The sequence below is a fragment of the Protomyctophum parallelum genome, assembly GCF_964188405.1.
Source record: "Protomyctophum parallelum genome assembly, chromosome: 17".
Taxonomy (NCBI): domain Eukaryota; kingdom Metazoa; phylum Chordata; class Actinopteri; order Myctophiformes; family Myctophidae; genus Protomyctophum; species Protomyctophum parallelum.
The window spans coordinates 4,024,620-4,045,473 of record NC_139719.1 but is presented as its reverse complement, the minus strand read 5'-3'; the positions used below and the strand labels follow the sequence as shown (position 1 = coordinate 4,045,473).

Genomic DNA, 20,854 nt, shown 5'->3' with positions numbered 1-20,854 from the left:
GTTGTGCTAATTCACTTATTTCCATGGCTCAAAATTATAATTTCTTTGTATATATCCTCTCTTCATAATGTAAATAATATCCCAAGCGGCACACTTTACTCCTTCTTTCGATGGAAATAAGCGATTTAGCATAACACCCCATAGCCAATAAGGAGTTTATGCACACAAATAACACCTGGACCTCTTTGGTGGGGACGTAACGACTACAAAGAAAGGTAAGAAAGATAAGAAAGCATTTTAGCATGGAATTCTCCTTTAAGAGAAGGGTTTGCAATGCCATATCTTCAGTTCTATCGTACACTCCTCCCTCTCTGCCCATGGAAGAGGCAGTCCGACATTGATTGCCTTAGAATAAAATCATTATTAGTTTATTTGATTCATTGTCACTCACATATTGCTGGTTATAGAGAACTTTAAATTACAGCAATCACTTGAATGGTCTGGCCCGCCCCAAAGTCACTAGCGCAGCCACGCCCGGCAGCCGGCGAAAACTAGAGTTCTCAACAGGCCCAGAAATGAAGGCCCGACCCTACCTGGGCCCTAACACCCTTCTTTGCCAAACCCGGGAAGTCTCTGGTTTCTATAATCCAGAATTAATAGTATTTTATTTACTGTCCGTTAGCTGTTTTTAGCATCCATCACTAGCCACCAAAGGGTCCATGTTGTGATGTCATCGAATATCCCAAATCTCGGCGCACATGTGTATACGCACGCAATCTTTTAGGGCTCAGATATAAAGGACGATGTTTAGAGCTTAATACACTTTAATCCGACCTCGCGATTAGTAAACTAATGTTTACAACGGCGGATCACGGCCCGGAGTGAAGCTATGAAATGGAAGGTTATCACTTCCGGTTCAACGGGCGAGTGTGTTATGCTGGCTCCTGAGTAGAGTCACCTGGTGGCGGCATGTAATTAGCAAACATTTGAAAAAGACGGGAAAAAAACGGTCCATATATGGGCGTTCCCAGACTTGTCAGCGGGACCTTGCCCTTTAGGGCGTCTTACTGGCTTCATAGGATTAACCCATTCTGACCTGAGATCAGATTCATACGAGGTTTCCGCCGGACACACACTGGTCTGATGAACCCATTCTGACCTGAGATCAGATTCAAAAAAATGTCAGTCGTTCTTCGATTTTTCAAAAATAGCAGATCTACAAGCTCATATCGCGCCACCGAGTGGCGCGATACGAGCTTGTAGATCTGCTATTTTTCAATAGCTAAAGCATAACATGATGCTGAAACCAAAATGGGTTCCCGTCAGAATGGATTAATGAAGGGATTGATTGTGCAATGGGCACAATCAGGGCCCTGGTTGCTTCACTCCTCACATACACGGTGTATACTGCAGCTGCCAGTAACCAGTCTGCATGCAACAAGAATGCCTCACCCACCATCGAAGAAGAGAAAGATACTTTGTTCATACTTAGTTTCAGCTGCTATAATTCAAGGCATTCAAGATTTCATTCAAGATTCAAGATTCAAAGATTTACAAAGACTAAAACTAAGCTAAGAACTTTTCAACAAACATGTTTCTTACTATTTATACACCCATAAACCTAACCATAATTAATCATGCATTAAGGTGAAATAAACATGACGTCATTAAAATAGCTCTCCGCCACAAATATGTTAATCATAATTACAACCCTGGGCACGATACCATTTTAACGTATAGCGCAACTAGTACACACTCATCAACCACACCTCCAGGCACAAATAATGCAGTTGGCATAATGTCTAATGGGTAATGCTGCCGCACAATATGGTTTCGGGGCAGTGCCAGCTGCCTTGTGTGTAATTAACAGATATCAGGTAGTGCCAAGGGATAGCGTCGGGCGCACGTCGCACGATAGGGCACTTTATATTATTTTACATCCATAACTTGACTCATTATTTCTATCTCTCTCTCTCTCTCTCTCTAGATAGAATCTATCCCCTGGATCAGAAATACATATTTGATTAGCAATTAATGAATACATCCCTAAAGCCCTTTACTGTGTGTGTGTGTGTGTGTGTGTGTGTGTGTGTGTGTGTGTGTGTGTGTGTGTGTGTGTGTGTGTGTGTGTGTGTGTGTGTGTGTGCGTGCGCGTGTGTGTGCGTGCGCGTGTGTGTGCGTGTGCGTGTGCGCACGCATACGTGTGATTCAATCAGCCCGCCGGTGATTAGAAGATTCCAAGATTGAACATCCATTGTATGCACACGCACACATGCACGCACACACACATAGTATATACACTTTTACAGGTATATGCACAGTATTGTACACAACACATGTTCACATGCAGGCTCTCAGACACAAAACGCACAACATGCCACACAATACACAAATGAAAAGTAATGCCAAGGATTTGTGTGAAACCCGTTTTAACCCATTCTGACCGGGCACCCATTTTGGTGTTAGCATCATGTTATGCTTTAGCTATTGAAAAATAGCAGATCTACAAGCTCATATCGCGCCACCGAGTGGCGCGATACGAGCTTGTAGGTCTGCTATTTTTGAATAATCGAAGAACGACTGACATTTTTAGAATCTGATCTCAGGTCAGAATGGGTTCATCAGACCAGTGTGTGTCCAGTGGAAACCTCGTATGAATCTGATCTCCGGTCAGAATGGGTTCAAATGGAAATGCCACCCACTCTTCTCATTTCCCTTTCCTCTCTCTCTCCCTCAGTCTCTCCCTTTATCCCTCTATCCTCCTTTTCCAAGATCTTCGTCATACACCATGGTGAAAATATGTACAATATCACAATGCGTTGGACCATGACGTGTTGTGATGCTGCAGATCTGTTTTTTTGTTATTTATATATTTTTTTATTGTATATTTTGTTCATATTTTGGAAAAAGGAAATTGAAAAGATTTTTTTGTTTGTTTCTTTGCTTTTCATTTTTAAACTTTTTTTAAAAACTTTTTGTTTAATTAGGATAAATAAATAATAAATTAAATAAATTAAGCTGTGTGTGTGTGTGTGTGTGTGTGTGTGTGTGTGTGTGTGTGTGTGTGCGTGCGTGCGTGCGTGCGTGCGTGCGTGCGTGCGTGCGTGCGTGCGTGCGTGCGTGCGTGCGTGCGTGCGTCAGACGTTGCTGTCAGGCAGAAACATATGGGCCTCTAATTTGGTCCGAGCATGCTAAAATCACCTCCGCTACCCGTTACATTATGCATACCTGTACGTGTGGTTTGGGCGTCACAATAATGAGACCGATCCAATGTTTTTCTGAAAAACCTATGTTTCTATGTCAGTGGTGCTCAACCTTTTTCATGTCAAAGACCCCCAGAGTTATACGACCCCCATCTGAAAATATGTTGTTCCAGGGACATCCCCAGAAGCAAAGATTTTAGTTAAAAACGTTAGTTACCAAATAAAATGTATGTACATACATAATTATGGGTAATTATTTGATTGTGCTGTGCATTCTCTGATAGGTAGAACCTCCTTCATTGACTCTGAAACAAGGGCACATTAATAGATTTCTGTAATTAAGTATTTTTTTTTATCATGAATATTTGTTTCGATATAAATGTCACAGATTGCAGCTTTAGCTATGATTATGGGTACTTCAACAATGAGTTGCCACAATCATTTCAATACGTGTCTTTATTGGTACTTTTTCCACTGTATCTTTTTTATACTTTATACTTTATACTTATACCTCTTGCTTTCTACTCTTTTTAATTAACCCATTCTGAACGGGGACCCATTTTGTTATGTTATGCTTTAGCTATTGAAAAATAGCAGACCTACAAGCTCATAGCGCGCCACCGAGTGGTGCGATACGAGCATGTAGGTCTGCTATTTTTGAAAAATCGAAGAACGACTGACATTTTTTAGAATCTGATCTCAGGTCAGAATGGGTTCATCAGACCAGTGTGTGTCCAGTGGAAACCTCGTATATGAATCTGATCTCAGGTCAGAATGGGTTTAAATGACTCATCTCCTCTCTGTGTGTTCTCTCTCTCTGTCCAGGACAGGACATTTGCTTCTGGCCCAGTCTCTGGACAGGGAGTCCCTGGACGTCTACACCCTGGTGATTACAGCCTCTGACGGACATCCTGATGGGGTAAGAAGATTCCTCACATCGACACGCACCCACACGGCACCAGTGTTGTTTTCGTCGACTGAAACTAAGACGAAAAATGTTCGTCGACCACCTCTTTTCACTGCCAAAAACGAATGGAAACTAAAATGAAAACTAAGCTACGGCGACTAAAACTAAGACTAAATATGCTGACAATTTCATCGACAAATAAAAACTAGACTAAAATGTTAGGAAGGGACTAGTGGACAAGAGATCTAGTGTAAGTCATTTTACACTTGGTTGCATGCTGAAAATAGCTGATCTACAAGCTCACAACGCGTCGCAACGCGACGCGTTGTGAGCTTGTAGATCAGCTATTTTCAGCAAGTGTAAAAACACTCATTACGACGGCATCAAGACCCGCTAAAATACATTTTAGTCGACTAAATCAACTGTAGATTTAGTCGACTAAAATCTTATGACATTTAGTCGACTAAAACTAGACTAACACTAAGACATTTCAGGTGACTAAAATGTGACTAAAACTAAATGAAGTTTCAGTCCAAAGACTATGACTAAACTAAAATAGAAATTTGCTGCCAAAAACAACACTGCACCAGTTGCCTCACAGTACCCAGTGAAGTTTATCCATACAACCTGCAATCTCAATTTTGGGCATGTCATACAGTATATAGGCAGAGATGCTTTCACAAATCTTCAGACACGAAAGATCTACAAGCAGATCTACAAGCTTATGACTCATTTTGCGACACATTGTGTATGCTTGTAGATCTGCTATTTTTGAAAATCGTCATAAGTCATTCGTCGTCTTTCTCACTGGCATATGAATGCCAGATGCTTGCCCTGAAATGGCTGCAGAAAAGTGAAAGATCTACTGTTTGATTCTAAACGGTAGAAAATAAAAATGTTTATGAGAAGTGCAACGAGTCTCTTGATGCCTGTCGGCAAACATCTTTATTGATCAGTCTGTTGACAGTGCAGACAGTGAAATATGTGTGCATTGTGGACCCATCTAGTACCCTGGAAACATTAAATAGAGACACTGACAACTCTATTTTGTAGAGAAATGCGTTTGTATTTGTTCCATAGTTAATCATCATTGCACAGTATATAAGTAAAGGACCAAAATGGACCCGCCCAAGTTTCCTGTGATGGCCTGCTATGTACCAGAGAAAATATCCCCATCTCTCTCTCTCTCTCTCTCTCTCTCTCTCTCTCTCTCTCTCTCTCTCTCTCCTTTGCGCCTTAGCTGCCACTAGCTTATTACTGTCACGATCGGCAGGAGACAGAACCCAAATGCAGAGCAGAGTAGTTTAAAAAACAAAGTATTTATTTAAATCCAAGGCAGCAAGGGACACAAACAGAAAGGGAGCTGTAAGTATCACAGTGGGTTGAGATTGTGATTAATTCTTTCAATCCTCATGTGAGTGCCATTCATTGCTGACAATATAAGCCTTTTGGTCGAAGAGTTGTTGGGAAGATGGGATCTTTCGCTCCTCTCGTCTCCTCTCCATTAAAATGTGTTCCTTTTCAGCGGGGCACGGTGGCACAGTTGGTAGTGCTGTCGCCTCACAGCTAGAAGGTCCTGCGTTCGATTCCCGCTGGGGACGCTGTGGGCACTGGCGGCGTGTTCCCTCCTCCGCGTCATCAGTGCCCATACCCGAGGCGGGGGTTTCTGTGTGGAGTTTGCATGTTCTCCCCGTGTCCCCTAGGGTAGATACCCTCACAAAAACATGCCGTAATCCTGGTCTCTAAAACTACCTCCCCCTGGCCAGCCGGGGCGCCTGATGGAGGGGAAAGGAACTGGTCGGAATAACGTGTCCCTTCCATGCGCTACGTCCGGCCGGGGAAATTCCCCTCTGTCAGGTGAAAAGAAGCAGCTTGGACTCCTCATGCATAGAAGGAGGCATGAGGTCAGTCCGCTGCCCCCCCCAGGTTGTCAGAGGAAGTGTATATAGCGCCCAGGATTACATTAGATAATTGGCACTGGGTGAAAAGAAAACTGGGTTACAAAATCGTGGGATAAAAATTGAGAGAAAAAAAAAAAGTGTTCCTTTTCAGTCTGACCTCAATCATACCGCAAAGCCGTCTATTAGTCTATTCAACAGTCTCCATGCGAAGCGGTTTGGGAATTGATGTAGTCAGTCAAACAATGGTAAGCAGGACCAATACACCATTCTTCACTGACCACAGGCTACTCCAAAGCTGCATCCACGCTGCAAGACGGTGGTGAATTTACATATAGACAGTGATGTGTGGTCCAGAGCTAGCAGACATGGTTTCATCGGTTCGCAATATATATACAAGTACGTTGTACAAGTCCTCTGCAGTGTCAATTATGTGAAGTCCCGTTCGTTGTCCTTCAAGACAGGACTCGTGTAGATATGAAATTCCCATTATGGTGCCTTTGTTTGTACTGTCAGTATGACTACACATGTACATAACAACAATAATGATATCCTCCCATTGTGTGTGTGTGTGTGCGCGTGTGTGTGTGTGTGTGTGTGTGTGTGTGTGTGTGTGTGTGTGTGTGTGTGTGTGTGTGTGTGTGTGTGTGTGTGTGTGTGTTTTCAGACTTCAACAGCGACGGTGATCATTGTGGTGACAGATGTTAATGACAATGACCCACTGTTCGATTCTTCACTGCCAGTGAACCTAACTGTCACAGAGGAACGGAATCGTGCTTTTGTTGGAAAAGTCAAGGTACGGATGCGCACGCACGACACGCACACACACACACACACACACACACACACACACACACACACACACACACACACAAGATAATTTCACAAACTAATGGACTGATAAACGCAAGATTTCTTCACTAGACTAGCAGTTTTGTTTCAGCTTTTACTTTATCATTTGTGATGGAAGTCAAATGAAGGGGTTTGTATCGCCCCAAATCAGCGAGTCATATTATGTCATAGTCCAGTAGTTCCCAACCTTCCCAACCAATCTTGAAATAATTTTCAGCCTGCACCCACGCATTTGACCCCCTTAACCTGGCTTGTACTTCTATTTTGGTACTACATTTTGTACATTTCCCTGCCAATACTTTGACTTATTTTTTTAACAGGAGTCTTACTACGTTGTGGCATTGCTACTTTTTTCTTTGCAGTACTACTTTCATCACTGGTTGTTGAATCCAATCAGCCAGTGCTGTTCTTATTTTGCTGTTCTTATATGTCTGCCAGGTGCACAATTTGACAAAATACAAATTAAACGGCCCTTGTGGCTGCCTCTAACGTGGCACCACAGATGCTCCCCCCCCTCCCTTTTTTAAGATATTTAAACTGTCTTAAAAGTCCCTTACTTTACACACTTTACAGTCATCTGGGGACCGCCCAAAAATCATGTGGGGAGTAGACACCCATGAGTGTCCCGACCCACAGGTTGAGAACCACTGGCATTGTCAGGGTTGACGTCACCGCCACTATACTAGGCCAGCATACAGTAACAGTGTGTGTGGCTGTCAGCATGTCTTGTCTCCTCCCACACACCACACTGCTTGTCTCCTCTCACACACCACACTGCTTGTCTCCTCTCACACACCACACTGCTTGTCTCCCCTCTCACACACCACACTGCTTGTCTCTCCTCTCACACACCACACTGCTTGTCTCCTCTCACACACCACACTGCTTGTCTCCTCTCACACACCACACTGCTTGTCTCTCCTCCCACACACCACACTGCTTGTCTCCTCTCACACACCACACTGCTTGTCTCCTCTCACACACCACACTGCTTGTCTCCTCTCACACACCACACTGCTTGTCTCCTCTCACACACCACACTGCTTGTCTCCTCCGACACACCACACTGCTTGTCTCCTCTCACACCACACTGCTTGTCTCTCCTCTCACACACCACACTGCTTGTCTCTCCTCTCACACACCACACTGCTTGTCTCTCCTCTCACACACACCACACTGCTTGTCTCTCCCTCACACACCACACTGCTTGTCTCTCCCTCACACACCACACTGCTTGTCTCTCCCTCACACACCACACTGCTTGTCTCTCCTCTCACACACCACACTGCTTGTCTCTCCTCTCACACACCACACTGCTTGTCTCTCCTCTCACACACCACACTGCTTGTCTCTCCTCTCACACACCACACTGCTTGTCTCCTCTCACACACCACACTGCTTGTCTCCCCTCACACACCACACTGCTTGTCTCCTCTCACACACCACACTGCTTGTCTCCTCCCTCACACCACACTGCTTGTCTCCTCCCACACACCACACTGCTTGTCTCTCCTCCCACACACCACACTGCTTGTCTCTCCTCCCACACACCACACTGCTTGTCTCCTCCCACACACCACACTGCTTGTCTCCTCTCACACACCACACTGCTTGTCTCCTCCCACACACCACACTGCTTGTCTCCTCTCACACACCACACTGCTTGTCTCTCCTCTCACACACCACACTGCTTGTCTCCTCTCACACACCACACTGCTTGTCTCCTCACACACACACCACACTGCTTGTCTCCTCCCACACACCACACTGCTTGTCTCCCCTCACACACCACACTGCTTGTCTCCTCTCACACACCACACTGCTTGTCTCCTCCCTCACACACCACACTGCTTGCAGGCTCACAAAGGCTCCAAAAGTAATCCTCCTAATGTGCTCGGGACCAGAGACATTAACATCGTTTAGTTAATCCTGGTTGGGCTGTAATTAGAACTACAAGTTATTATGGCCGCAGGATGGTTTGTGTTCGTGCGTGCGTGTGTCCGTGTCTGTGTCCGTTTGTGTGTGTCCGTTTGTGTGTGTGTTTGTGTGTGTGTGTGTGTGTGTGTGTGTGTGTCCGTTTGTGTGCGTGCCTGCGTGCCTCCGTGCGTGCCTGCCTGCGTGTGTTCTGTATGGGGATGGGCTAGTATCGACCCCTGGTCAACTAATTATACTGTGTATATAGTGCTTAAATGGTTAATGTGTGCATACTATACACATTCTCTCATGTGACCTCCTAGTCGGGACCACAGGTTTGGCCGTATTCCAAACCTTAATCCTCACATCCTTTCCCAAAAGAATTACACAGGCATTTTGGAGGTCTTCCAAATCCAATACCTGGCTCCTGTACTCCCTCAGCCAGTGCTAATAGATACAGACAGTAAAGATAACACTTAAAACAAGCTTCACTCTCAAAACATGCTCCCTTGGACCTTCTCCCAATTTGAATTCATGCAGGCCCTTGTGCACCTGTAGGGGTCTTTGGCAAACCTGACACTTAGACAGGTTGTAAATGTCGATCACGCTGGCCTGGTTGTGTACTTGCTCCAGTTCCAAGGTTAGTAATTGGCCGTTATGCACCCATGGTGACGGGTCTGACAGTTTGACAGATCCAAAGCAGCAAAACGTGATGCTCCTTTGGGTCATGGGCACCGTTCCAAACTTCACCCTCGGAGACCATTCCAGGTCACAAAACCTCAAATAAAACCCCCATAATCCAAAATCCAATCTTTAGAGAGGGCACTTGAAAGTATTCCAAACCTGAGCGTTCTACGTCTCAAGGGCCCTTGGACGCGTTCCAAATCCCAAACAGACGGTGTGTGATCCCTCAGCGGCCTATCCATGGCACGACTCTGGGCCACCATCCAAGCGAAGGTCTGTACCTGCTGGTTTTAAACAGACTTCAGCGGGAATTAATGGACCTGACCTTGGGCCGAGCAAGGAGCGAGGGGAGAGAGAGAGAGAGAGGAGGATGCCATAGAAGTGAGAGGGAGGGGGAGAGAGATAGAGAGATTAGAAGGAAAGGGAGAATGATAGCGGCAGGAGACGAGCCAGATGAGAGAAGTAAAGTAGAGCAGGGAAAGAGACGTGGGAGAGAACCAGCGGGAGGAAAAAAGGGGGTGGATGAAAAGAGTGACTGAGAGAAGATTGGCTGCTCCCCGCATCTAACTCTGTTGAAATGAGTTTGTTTTTTGGGGATATCGGGTAACAAAGTATACTCAACTCAAGTGAAAGTTGTTGTGCATTGTGCACACACGTATGGGCAGTGTGAACTTGGGGATATTGGGTAAACAAAGTACTCAACTCAAGTGAAAGTTGCTGTGCAGTGTGCACACACTGCCCATACGTGTTTGCTTTAATCTATAGGCATTCACACACAACAGGGAATATTGCACACACACACACACACACACACACACACACACACACACACACACACACACACACACACACACACACACACACACACACAAATGTACTGTACTTATATAAAAGGCCAGGCTAAATGGAAAAAAGACAAACAAAAGAACAGCACACGTACCGACAACGTAGCACACAGACATAACGTTGATGATGAGCCAACACAGTGATTTAGCCCCATGCAGGAACATCGGCTTCCATCACCGTCACGGGTTTTGTAATTACAGAGAGAAGAACATGAAAGAAGAACAGAGCAAGTCTTATAATGGAGAGTGGGTGTGATGTACACAGCACAATCCTGTGTTCTGTATTAGAGGTTTGCTTTGTCAGTGTATGTTGCACAGGATGAGACATAATCCATGATGGACACAAATCCCATTTTGTTTCTGTTCTGCTCTCTTTTGATGTTGTTTTTACTGTGGTTACTCTGACTGATGACTAATGTAATTACACCCATTCACAGGACAGAGGTAGGCAGGGAAGGAAGGGAGGGAGGGAAGGAGCGGAGAGATACAGAGAGAGAAACAGAAAGGTATACGCCAGTATAGGTGAGATACAATTTAACCACGTATGCCCTTTAATATAGGGCCTATATTATATATTATGCCCTTGTAGATAGACTGTTTTTGCTAGTGCAGACATACGGTAGCTGAGTGGGAAGAAAGGCAGAAGAATCGTAATGTCACCAGACTGTTTGTGAGCAAGACATGCACTTAACTCCTAGCCTCGGAAACCCAGACGTTTTTATTTCCAGGGAGGAAAGAAAAGTCTGGGTCTGAGTCCACTTCAATTCGGCATAGAGTAGCGCAAACATTGCTCACTCTCTGCTGATTTTTGATCGTCTGCACCTTTGTTAAATTGACACACACACGCACACATGTACACACACACACGCTCCTCTCTCTCTCTCTGTCGCTCTAAGTAATTAGTCTCATGTCGCGCAGCTGGGCATAGTTTCTCCCGGCGGATCCTGCCGGGAGCTGCCTATGCCATAAAAGGCATAGGTGAGTTCCAGGCTACTTAACTCCTAACTGCTAACCAAGGGGGCTGTTTTAATAGCCCCCACTGCTCCTAATAGTTAGGATGGGTGAATGCAGAAGACAAAGTTCACATAATGTGAACTTTGTCTTCTATTCTACTTCATTTGACATAGTTTCACATAGTACTGTATGTGCAAATGTACAGTGACAAACTTACTTCCAAAAAGTAGGGACTATTATTATTATTATCCGGTCCATCATCATTCTCATTTCCAAAGTGTGCTTTCTTGTCACAATGGCAAAAATGTGCTGAACCCAAATGCAGAGTCACAACCAGCAAAACACGTATTTATTAAATAATGCAGAACAAAGGCAAGCTAACAAATGCTGACAACAGGCAGAGGATAAGCAATCCCAAAAATGCAAAAACAAAGATAGGTACGAGCAAATTACCAGAAGTATTCAAGGCAGGGTCCAGATAGGAACAAAGACACAGGCAAGAGCTCCAAGGTACCGTAGGACATCATAACATGCATGTATGAACTGACAAAGTGTGAGTGCAATGAGTCCAGTTTTATAGGTGGTGGGCCGATTGGAGAAGTGTCCTCAGGTGAGGGGCATGGCACTGTTGGGCTAATGAGGGAGTGTGAGCAGGTGTGTGGCAAGGACTGAGAGATCGAATGGAATGTGGGAGTGGCTGAACTTAAGTGGGGACACTTTTCTACCTGAAACTGACGTTTTTCACGGGTATGAGTACCGTAATTGACTGGCCATGTTTTAACAAAGCAACAAGTGGTAACTTCAAATAGTTGATGACTTTCAATCGAATATGCCCTTATTTTGAGGCAAAACATAAATGTTACGAATATTAACGTTTTCAAAAATCCCTATTATACACGACAAAGTATATAGGGATTACTCTTCTTTGTGTGTGTGTGTGTGTGTGTGTGTGCGTGAGTGCTTGCGTACGTGCGTGTGCGCGTGCATGTGTGTGTGTATTTGCGTGTGTGTGTGTGGGTGTGCGTGTGTCTGTCCCACTTACAATATACTGTAAGTGCTAATTAACTTAAAATTGATCCAGATCCTGACTAATGTTGTCGTTACCCGCAGTCCTGCTTACTCAAGCTCAGTCTGATAACATTACCTCCCCCCACCACACACACACACACACACACACACACACACACACACACACACACACACACACACACACACACACACAGAGTGTCTGCTCCCTTGAGCTCAGCTGTTCTGCGTTGTCGGCATTGTGTTTTGTTGTGTTTTGTTTTGTTGTGTTGTGTTGTGTTGTGTTGTGTGTTGTGTTCTGTTTGTTTAATGGGCTAATGTTGCAGTAAGGTCAAGGTGAAGTGAATATAGAAGGATAGAACGGAGCACCTAGGGCTCTATTTTCGTTCGAGCTTTCTAAACACACTACTTGGGGATGTAGCGGTGGGGAAGAGGCGTGCGTTTCCGCACTAAAGTGGCTATTTTGGTCACCTGTCTAAATCACCGCTGCTCTACCCGTTACATTATGCATAGGTGTGGTTTGGGTGTTACAATAATGAAACCAATCACCGTGCCACATGCTATTGCCTTTAACCCATTCTGACCTGAGATCAGATTCATACGAGGTTTCCGCCGGACACACACTGGTCTGATGAACCCATTCTGACCTGAGATCAGATTAAAAAAATGTCAGTCGTTCTTCGATTTTTCAAAAATAGCAGACCTACAAGCTCGTATCGCGCCACTCGGTGGCGCGATATGAGCTTGTAGATCTGCTATTTTTCAATAGCTAAAGCATAACATGATGCTAACGTTGCCCGTTCAGAATGGGTTAAGAGATCCCTTATCGCGCACAATGCCTGACAAAAGCCAAATAACTTCTTTGAATAGACAATTATATAAACACAATGGACACAAGGAAGTGACGGGCACTAATCTTTGCTGAAAATTACAAAGAGATGCGTAGGAGAATAAGGAGAGATGAAGCAGCCTGACTCTGTGGACATCTCTATACCAAACTAATTTGGCATACGGCTTCCGGGTGCTTTTAAACTCCACTATGCGCCTTCCCAAATGTGGGTGACCAACAGTTGAGGAGGGGGGTCATGGGCGTGTTGGCACGCCCATGACCCCCCTCCTCAACACTAGGCGCAAATACCGGTGTCGGCATAATAGATAGCGGGGTGACACTCGACCAAAATACCATTTAGGGACAGAGAAAGCTCCTATACTCGTAATTGTCGGGCAGCGGCTGACTTGCGGGCAGCGTCGCGGGTAACAGCGGGGACGAAAATGGAGACCCTAGGCTCCTAATGCAGACTGACAGCGTGTCGCGTGTAAGAATCCCGGCTAACTATGCAGTATGTCACTCCCCGTCTCTCTCTGTCTCCTCGTTTTCTGTCTATCTCCACTTATTCTGTCAACAAAGCCAAAAAGACCATCTTTAAAAAAGAAAAGAAAAGGAATATAGAATGTTAGATTTAACTATACACTAATATATCAGTGTCTAAAGTGTTTAATTGCTTTTATAAAACTGCTACCAAATATTGCAACATGATAGACACAGTTCTATTAACACGTTCTATTTTACGACGTTTACATTTAGATCTTGTTTTTGTGATCTTTGGGTAGCTCTGCCTGTGTTTTTTATTTCATTTTTTGGTGGGCTGCTACAGTAGGCTACGTACCTTGTGACTTTAGTATAGATTGATTTTTTTTTGTTCTTGTCTTTTTCTATTAAAATATGGTTATTATACCACAGCTATCAACCAATCAGATTGCGTAATCGTAATTGAATTGACTTATCCTATTAATAATTTAGCGGACCGTCTGTCAGTCAGTCAGAGTACTTCCTTAGCATAGAGCAAGACAGCTGCTCACTTTCTGCGACATCTCACAACGCCACGACGCACGGACCGCCTCACAACGCCACGACGCACGGACCGCCTCACAACGCCACGACGCACGGACCGCCTCACAACACCACGACGCACGGACCGCCTCACAACGCCACGACGCACGGACCGCCTCACAACGCCACGACGCACGGACCGCCTCACAACGCCACGACGCACGGACCGCCTCACAACGCCACGACACACGGACCGCCTCACAACGCCACGACGCACGGACCGCCTCACAACGCCACGACGCACGGACCGCCTCACAACGCCACGACGCACGGACCGCCTCACAACGCCACGACGCACGGACCGCCTCACAACGCCACGACGCACGGACCGCCTCACAACGCCACGACGCACGGACCGCCTCACAACGCCACGACGCACGGACCGCCTCACAACGCCACGACACACGGACCGCCTCACAACGCCACGACGCACGGACCGCCTCACAACGCCACGACGCACGAACCGCCTCACGGAACCTAGCGCCGCACAGCCCTGTCCCCCAGCCTCAATCTGCCCTGCATTACACACAACAATCTAACAATCACCTTAATTAAATTAATTTGCGTCAAAAAAGAAATCACGTGTCACCAGTGTCACCAGTGAAAATGCATGTTGGGACGGACACAGATTAATACTGGGACACACTTTTCCGCGCAACAGACCCACACGGGTAAACAATTCCCCCCCTATCACATTACATTACCCACACTGAACATCATTTGCTGTTCATATATTCAGAACGGGTAAGGACTAGTAATTTTAATAAGTGCAATGTAAATACACATTTAAGTATCATAACTACTAGAAATGTGCTTATTACTTTTCAGGAAAAAGGTTCACTCACAATGATGAATTAAATGCAAAAAGGGCTAACAATATATTGGTTAACTAACACCAAACCAACCGAATAATCAATATAATCCTTAGTGATCTGTGATTGTAAGCAAGAAAGACTGAGCAGGTATGGGTTAAGTGTATAAAAGGGCTAAAATGATTACAGATAAGAGTTGTACCAAGGGAGCTGATCTAGAAGGGACTAAGGGAGCTAGCAGTTATTTTGCCTGCGTTCAGTAGATAATGGGCCTGATTCTTCAAAAACGAAATGCGCCAGAGTGTAACGGTGGCGGAAACGGATATCGTATTTATCCGTCCGATCATCCTACGTTGAGAGGACGTGTTATTCAGGGAAGCTGGTGTAATCACTTCATTTGTGCGGATCGCCGAGTGTATCCTTTCCGCATTTTTCCCAAGCGATTCGCCTGGTGTCGCCTGGTTAGTTGGAACATCCACGCCCATTCTACACCATATAAGGGCAACAGGAAATCTCGAAATACGTCATCATAGCCTGCACAGAGGATTTAAATTCTATACAACAGCGCGATGAGCTTGTAGAGTAGTTAATTTTGACAGGATGAATGCACTGCAGGGTTATAAAAAAAGAAAGGCGCCCTGCAAAAGTAAAGAGATATCCGATACTTTTTTTTAATCAGAGCTGCATTGATTCATTCGGGGAATAGATTAATATCATCTCACTGTCAGCTGTCTGAATGCATATAGTGGAGAATGGATTTGTTCTGAGCATGGACATGTAGGCATAGCTATTTAGAATTTCAACCATATACAGCGGGTAGCCTATATATCCTCTTTGTCAGATGTAAGTGCATGGTTCATTTCATGATGTCCTCATATTAAAATGATTCGCGGGAGTCGGGACACTTGGCAAACTTGATTGATCTCATGATGAGATCAATGTAGTAGCCTACAGCCTACACAGCTACAACGTTGCCCATATTATAATGAATTAAGGTGAGCTGGCTTAAAACTGACTGGCCAAATCGCGCTGATGCCATAATGTGGATTTATAGGGCTAATTAGCCCTCGTGACTGCTGTCTGTCTGTCAGACCGGCATGTCTGTGAACCAGAATGTCAGTCGGGCCGGGCCGTGTTCTGTCCTGGCCGGGCTCACCGCGCCGTTATATTAATTTTCCAATGTAAATTTCACCCAGATTGGACTCGGTTCAGCGGCAGCATGCTGCTGTCCGCCCCACCCACACACACACACCGACAGTCAAGAGAACTGACTCACTAAACAATACAGTCACTAACACACACTAAACAACGTTAGATTCGTACAGTGCAAAATGCAGATAAGTGTAGGCCTATGTTCTTATTATAATTGTGAGTTTGTTTTTTAACATGCGCGAGAGCCGATCTACAAGCTCACAACGCGTTGCACTGCGAGTATAGCCTAGAGAAGGCTGTCAAGTGAGCAGCGCAATCGCGCATGGCATGCTATATAAATATCCTAATAAATAAATAAAAAGGTGTCGGGGCTTGCAGGGGCAGTTTCCTTATGGGACTCTATAGGCTAACTTGCCTCTAGAATGCATGCATTTAGGCAGACAAGTGCACTCTTTTATATACTGTATATATATATATATATATATATATATATATATATATATATCGTTTTTTTATGTGTTGATCGACCAATATGTTGGGGACACATGCCTACATATTTTATCTGAGAAGTGTATGCTTCCGCAAATTTCTCCGCCACCTAAAGAGGTGGCGGAGGATTTAGCGGAGTTTCCGATCAACCAAAGACAGCGTCAAGTTCACGGCCATTTCCATGAATTCCAAATTAATGTGGGAAATCCACGTAAATGCCTTTCCGCTAGCGTCACGTCAATATATAAGCGGAAGCGCGTTGAAGAATCAGGCCCAATGAGAGCAGAGTGCAGCCCATAGTAAACATACACTTAATATGCACAGCTTCATAATGCTAGTCACATTGAAGTGATCTGCATCACGCACGCACGCACGCACACACACACGCACGCATGCACGCACACACACACACACACACACACACACACACTGTTGTGCTCCAATTGAAAAAAGACCTCTCAACTTAAAAATACATTTATTTTTATTTGAAAAAAGCTCATTGGAACTTCTACTCTCTTCTATGTGTGTGTGTGTGTGTGTGCGTGTGCGCTTGCGTGTTCTCTAGGCTACAGACCCAGACCTTGGCATCAGTGGTCAGGTCCACTATCGTCTGGTGAACCACCAGAACCTTTTCAACATCGATACCAACGGGACCATCACCACTGCGGTACCACTGGACAGAGAGGTCAGTTGGACTGGTGTCATCATCCCCACAGTTGATTTTAACAGCCACACCAACACCACATGTAGTAGGCCTACTTCATTCATCCTCTGCACCAAATCTCTTTGCTGATCTATAAGCTCACAATGCATCTCAATGCGATGCATTGTAGGCTTGTAGACCTGCAGCTGTTTTCACTGAATGATCAACTATTACGACATGCACAGAATAGGGACGCTAGAGTTCATGTCGATAAAGATTATAGACTGTCTTTGCTTTTGTTTGTATAATTAAATACGGTTATGTCAGTGCCAGGGTTATTCAATTACTGTATGCGATAAATAAAAATCACACCCATGTGAAGTGAGGGGCACTCTTATCATCATTTGTCATCATGCATCATCTCATTCTGGCCAATCACAATTTGCATCCTCACTTTTGTGTTGTAACAATGTTTGTGTTCACACACTTTTGTCTTCAATGTTTGTGCTTACACAGACCCTCAAAGCTGGACACATGAGAGGCTATAGTGCCCCTCAAAAACAAAGCCCAAAATGATGAATTTATTTCTGCAGAGGCACCGTCAACATGTCTAGTCTGCATTTGCACGCTCTCAGAGTCGCACGTTGAGAAATGAACACACACGTTTCACTGTGCACCCCGTCCTAAAAGGTGAAAGGTCAGTATGACCTCATTGTCGAGGCGTGGGACGGTGCGGTGGACCCGCGGCGCTCCCGGCTAACGCTGTCCGTCGCCGTGGCCGACGTGGACGACAACAGCCCAGAGTTCACCCAGCCGGCCTACCTCGTCAGCCTGCCCGAAAACAACCTCAAGGACACTGTCATACTGAAGCTAACGGTGAGACGACGAGAGCGCGGACGTCATGCTTATCTGTGTATCTGTCTACCCTCTCTATCTGTTTCCATTCAACTCTCTCTCTCTCTCCACCTCACTACTTAAATGGCTTTCAAAGTGAACACAAACACTGGCTAAATAACAACCCCCCCACCCCTCCCTCTCTCTCTCTCTCTCTCTCTCTCTCTCTCTCTCTCCCTCTCTCCCTCTCCCTCTCCCTCTCCCCGCCTCCCTCCAGGCTGTAGATGCTGACCTCGGCGCCAACATATCGTACCGGATCAAGAACGGCACCCCGGGGCAGGTCGGCCGGCTGTTCCGCGTGGACGCGGTCACGGGGGAGGTGTCCGTGCTGAAGGCCCTGGACTACGAGACGCTGCCCGACGCAGAGGCCACGTACACGTTCACCGTGGAGGCCGCGGACACCGGGGGAAGCATGCCCCCTGGACTCACCACGGTCACGGTCAAGATCACAGTGAGTGTGTTACGTCACGGTGTGTGTGTGTGTGTGTGTGTGTGTGGTGTGTGTGTGACTGTGCGTGTGCGTGCGCGTGTGTGTGTGCAAATGTGTACATGTGTGTACGTACGTGCATATGTTTGTGTGTCCTTTTCAACTGCACAATTAATAGAACAAATAAGTTTCGTCAACACAAACGGGAATTGTTGAAAGATCCAGCTCCTTGCACCATTGGTCCCATTGTTTCCTCCACTATGCTCTACAACCCCACGGCCTGTGGGCCGCATTCGGCCCCTACTTAAAGGACCACTTCACCACTTTTCAACCTATCTTCATATAATAGGTCCTCACTAATAATCATGAAAAAAAAAATCAATTTTTTCTGGATTATTATTAGTTATAGTTATTTCCATTGAACAAGATTGTAGGTATTATATTGTTTGTTCCAAGATAAAGTGTCAGCTGAGTATTAACCACATGCTGTGCTTATTTATTCACCTGTGATAATATGTTCATTATGTTCTCTTCACATTCTGTGAATGCATCCTCCTTTTGTAACTTCAACATTAATCACAATGTTTTTGTTCATCGAGGTTTGGCCTCATAAATGGAAATGTGGCTTTTCACTCTGTTTAGACTAGTTGTGTGTAGTCTGTTACAAAATAATACTGACATTTTTAGCTTGCGGCCGTTGGACTTTTGCAATTTTGGTCCCTGAGCCATCTTAAGTTCTACAAAATACGAACAACAAAATGCTACAAACAAAACAGATTCAACACAGCAGTGGCCAATTAGGTTTTGGGCCTCTATCTGCTATTGTCCAGATTAATTGATTATGAACACATTATCAAATGTTTCCAACCACAAAAGTTGCACATTATTAATATAACTTCGTTATAAGTTCACTATCGATTACCAAAAACTTTAACCAGGTTACCAGGCTAAAAACCTGGCAACCCAATCCAAAATATGAACCAATCAAAGCTCGCCATACTGTATCGTGAAATTCAGTTCACATTCTTCATACCACTGACAAGAGAGGAACCCGGAAATCCTCCAGCTGACTGACTGATGTAAACAAGAGAATAACAGAGCAGAGGTAATGTTTGTTTTGTGATCGTTGTTTTACATACTCTTATGAACATTTATACAATGGATGCAGACTAGAGAATCGAGCCATGTTGATGACGGCACATTATAATATTAAGCATCAATATTATATCATTATAACGTTAAGTAAAGTTAGTGAAATATGTACAGGCAACAGCAGAATGGTGTTCAGAAGATGGCAAATATTTAGCATATTTAGCGTTTTAACAACAGATGCAAATACTTAAGATACTATTAAGCAGTGACCAATCAATATGCACCCCTGTAGATATGATCGCTGTGATTAATTGTTTTATTGATTCCCATCTCGTTTCATTTCTGTCCAGATCATAAGTCTGTATCTGTTGCCACAAGTGGCCACAAGTGCTACAAGACTGGCAGAATCAGTCTTCTAAACTAAGATAATGGGACACACAAATGTATTGATACAGAATGGAACGTTATTGCTTTTAATCTAGATAATTGATGTGTGTGTGTGTGTGTGTGTGTGTGTGTGTGTGTGTGTGTGTGTGTGTGTGTGTGTGTGTGTGTGTGTGTTGCAGGCTCCGGGGAATGGGTGCAGAGTTGCAGCAAGTAACAAACAAGTGGACCTGGGATTCTGGGAAAGGATTTCGACATGGATGAAGAGTAGTGCATAGTGTCATGTGTATTGTGTATGTATAGGTGTCATGTATGTAATGTCTGTATAAAAGATGGGTCAACATGATTATGAACTTCTGTTTTAATGATCGTTCCCTTTTTAAGTAATTGGTTTAAGAATAAACGTGGCTAGACAGAAATGTCTGCGCTACGCGCCAATAAAACTATATAGTGAAAAAACAGATTTTATCTGATAAATGTAGAAATCATAAAAAATATAGGCCTATTCATAAGCTGATAGAAGCCACTCTCATGCACCAGTGCATATACACATGCTATGTTAAGGGGGGGGGGGGGGGGTTCTACCTGACCTGACATACACTCACCTGCAGAAAATATATATAAAGTATTTGAATGTAGCTGAGCCATATAGACACTAGGAAGTCATGGAAGTCATGTAACTGTATCTTACTTTGAATAAAGCACTCCAAAAAACTAATACTGTGACTACTGCTTATTCCATACACTATTGAATCTATGCTTTTCGCCTTTTAGTACAAATGTTGAAATACAAAGAGTTCCAAATGTATCCATGAAATTCACATTAGGTTTATTTAACCTCAGTGTA

The 20,854-nt window shown here is 44.6% G+C and overlaps 1 protein-coding gene across 1 annotated transcript in view; it reads left to right on the top strand.

Moving 5' to 3' along the window:
- The window catches only part of LOC310874472 (protocadherin-15-like), a 282,612-nt gene that overhangs the window by 161,966 nt on the left and 99,792 nt on the right, over positions 1-20,854 (top strand). The window contains exons 20-24 of the mRNA XM_083787282.1: positions 3,969-4,062; positions 6,616-6,744; positions 17,133-17,252; positions 17,901-18,086; positions 18,322-18,555. Coding sequence (XP_083643408.1) covers positions 3,969-4,062; positions 6,616-6,744; positions 17,133-17,252; positions 17,901-18,086; positions 18,322-18,555 — 763 coding nt within the window. The remainder of the gene's footprint in view (positions 1-3,968; positions 4,063-6,615; positions 6,745-17,132; positions 17,253-17,900; positions 18,087-18,321; positions 18,556-20,854) is intronic.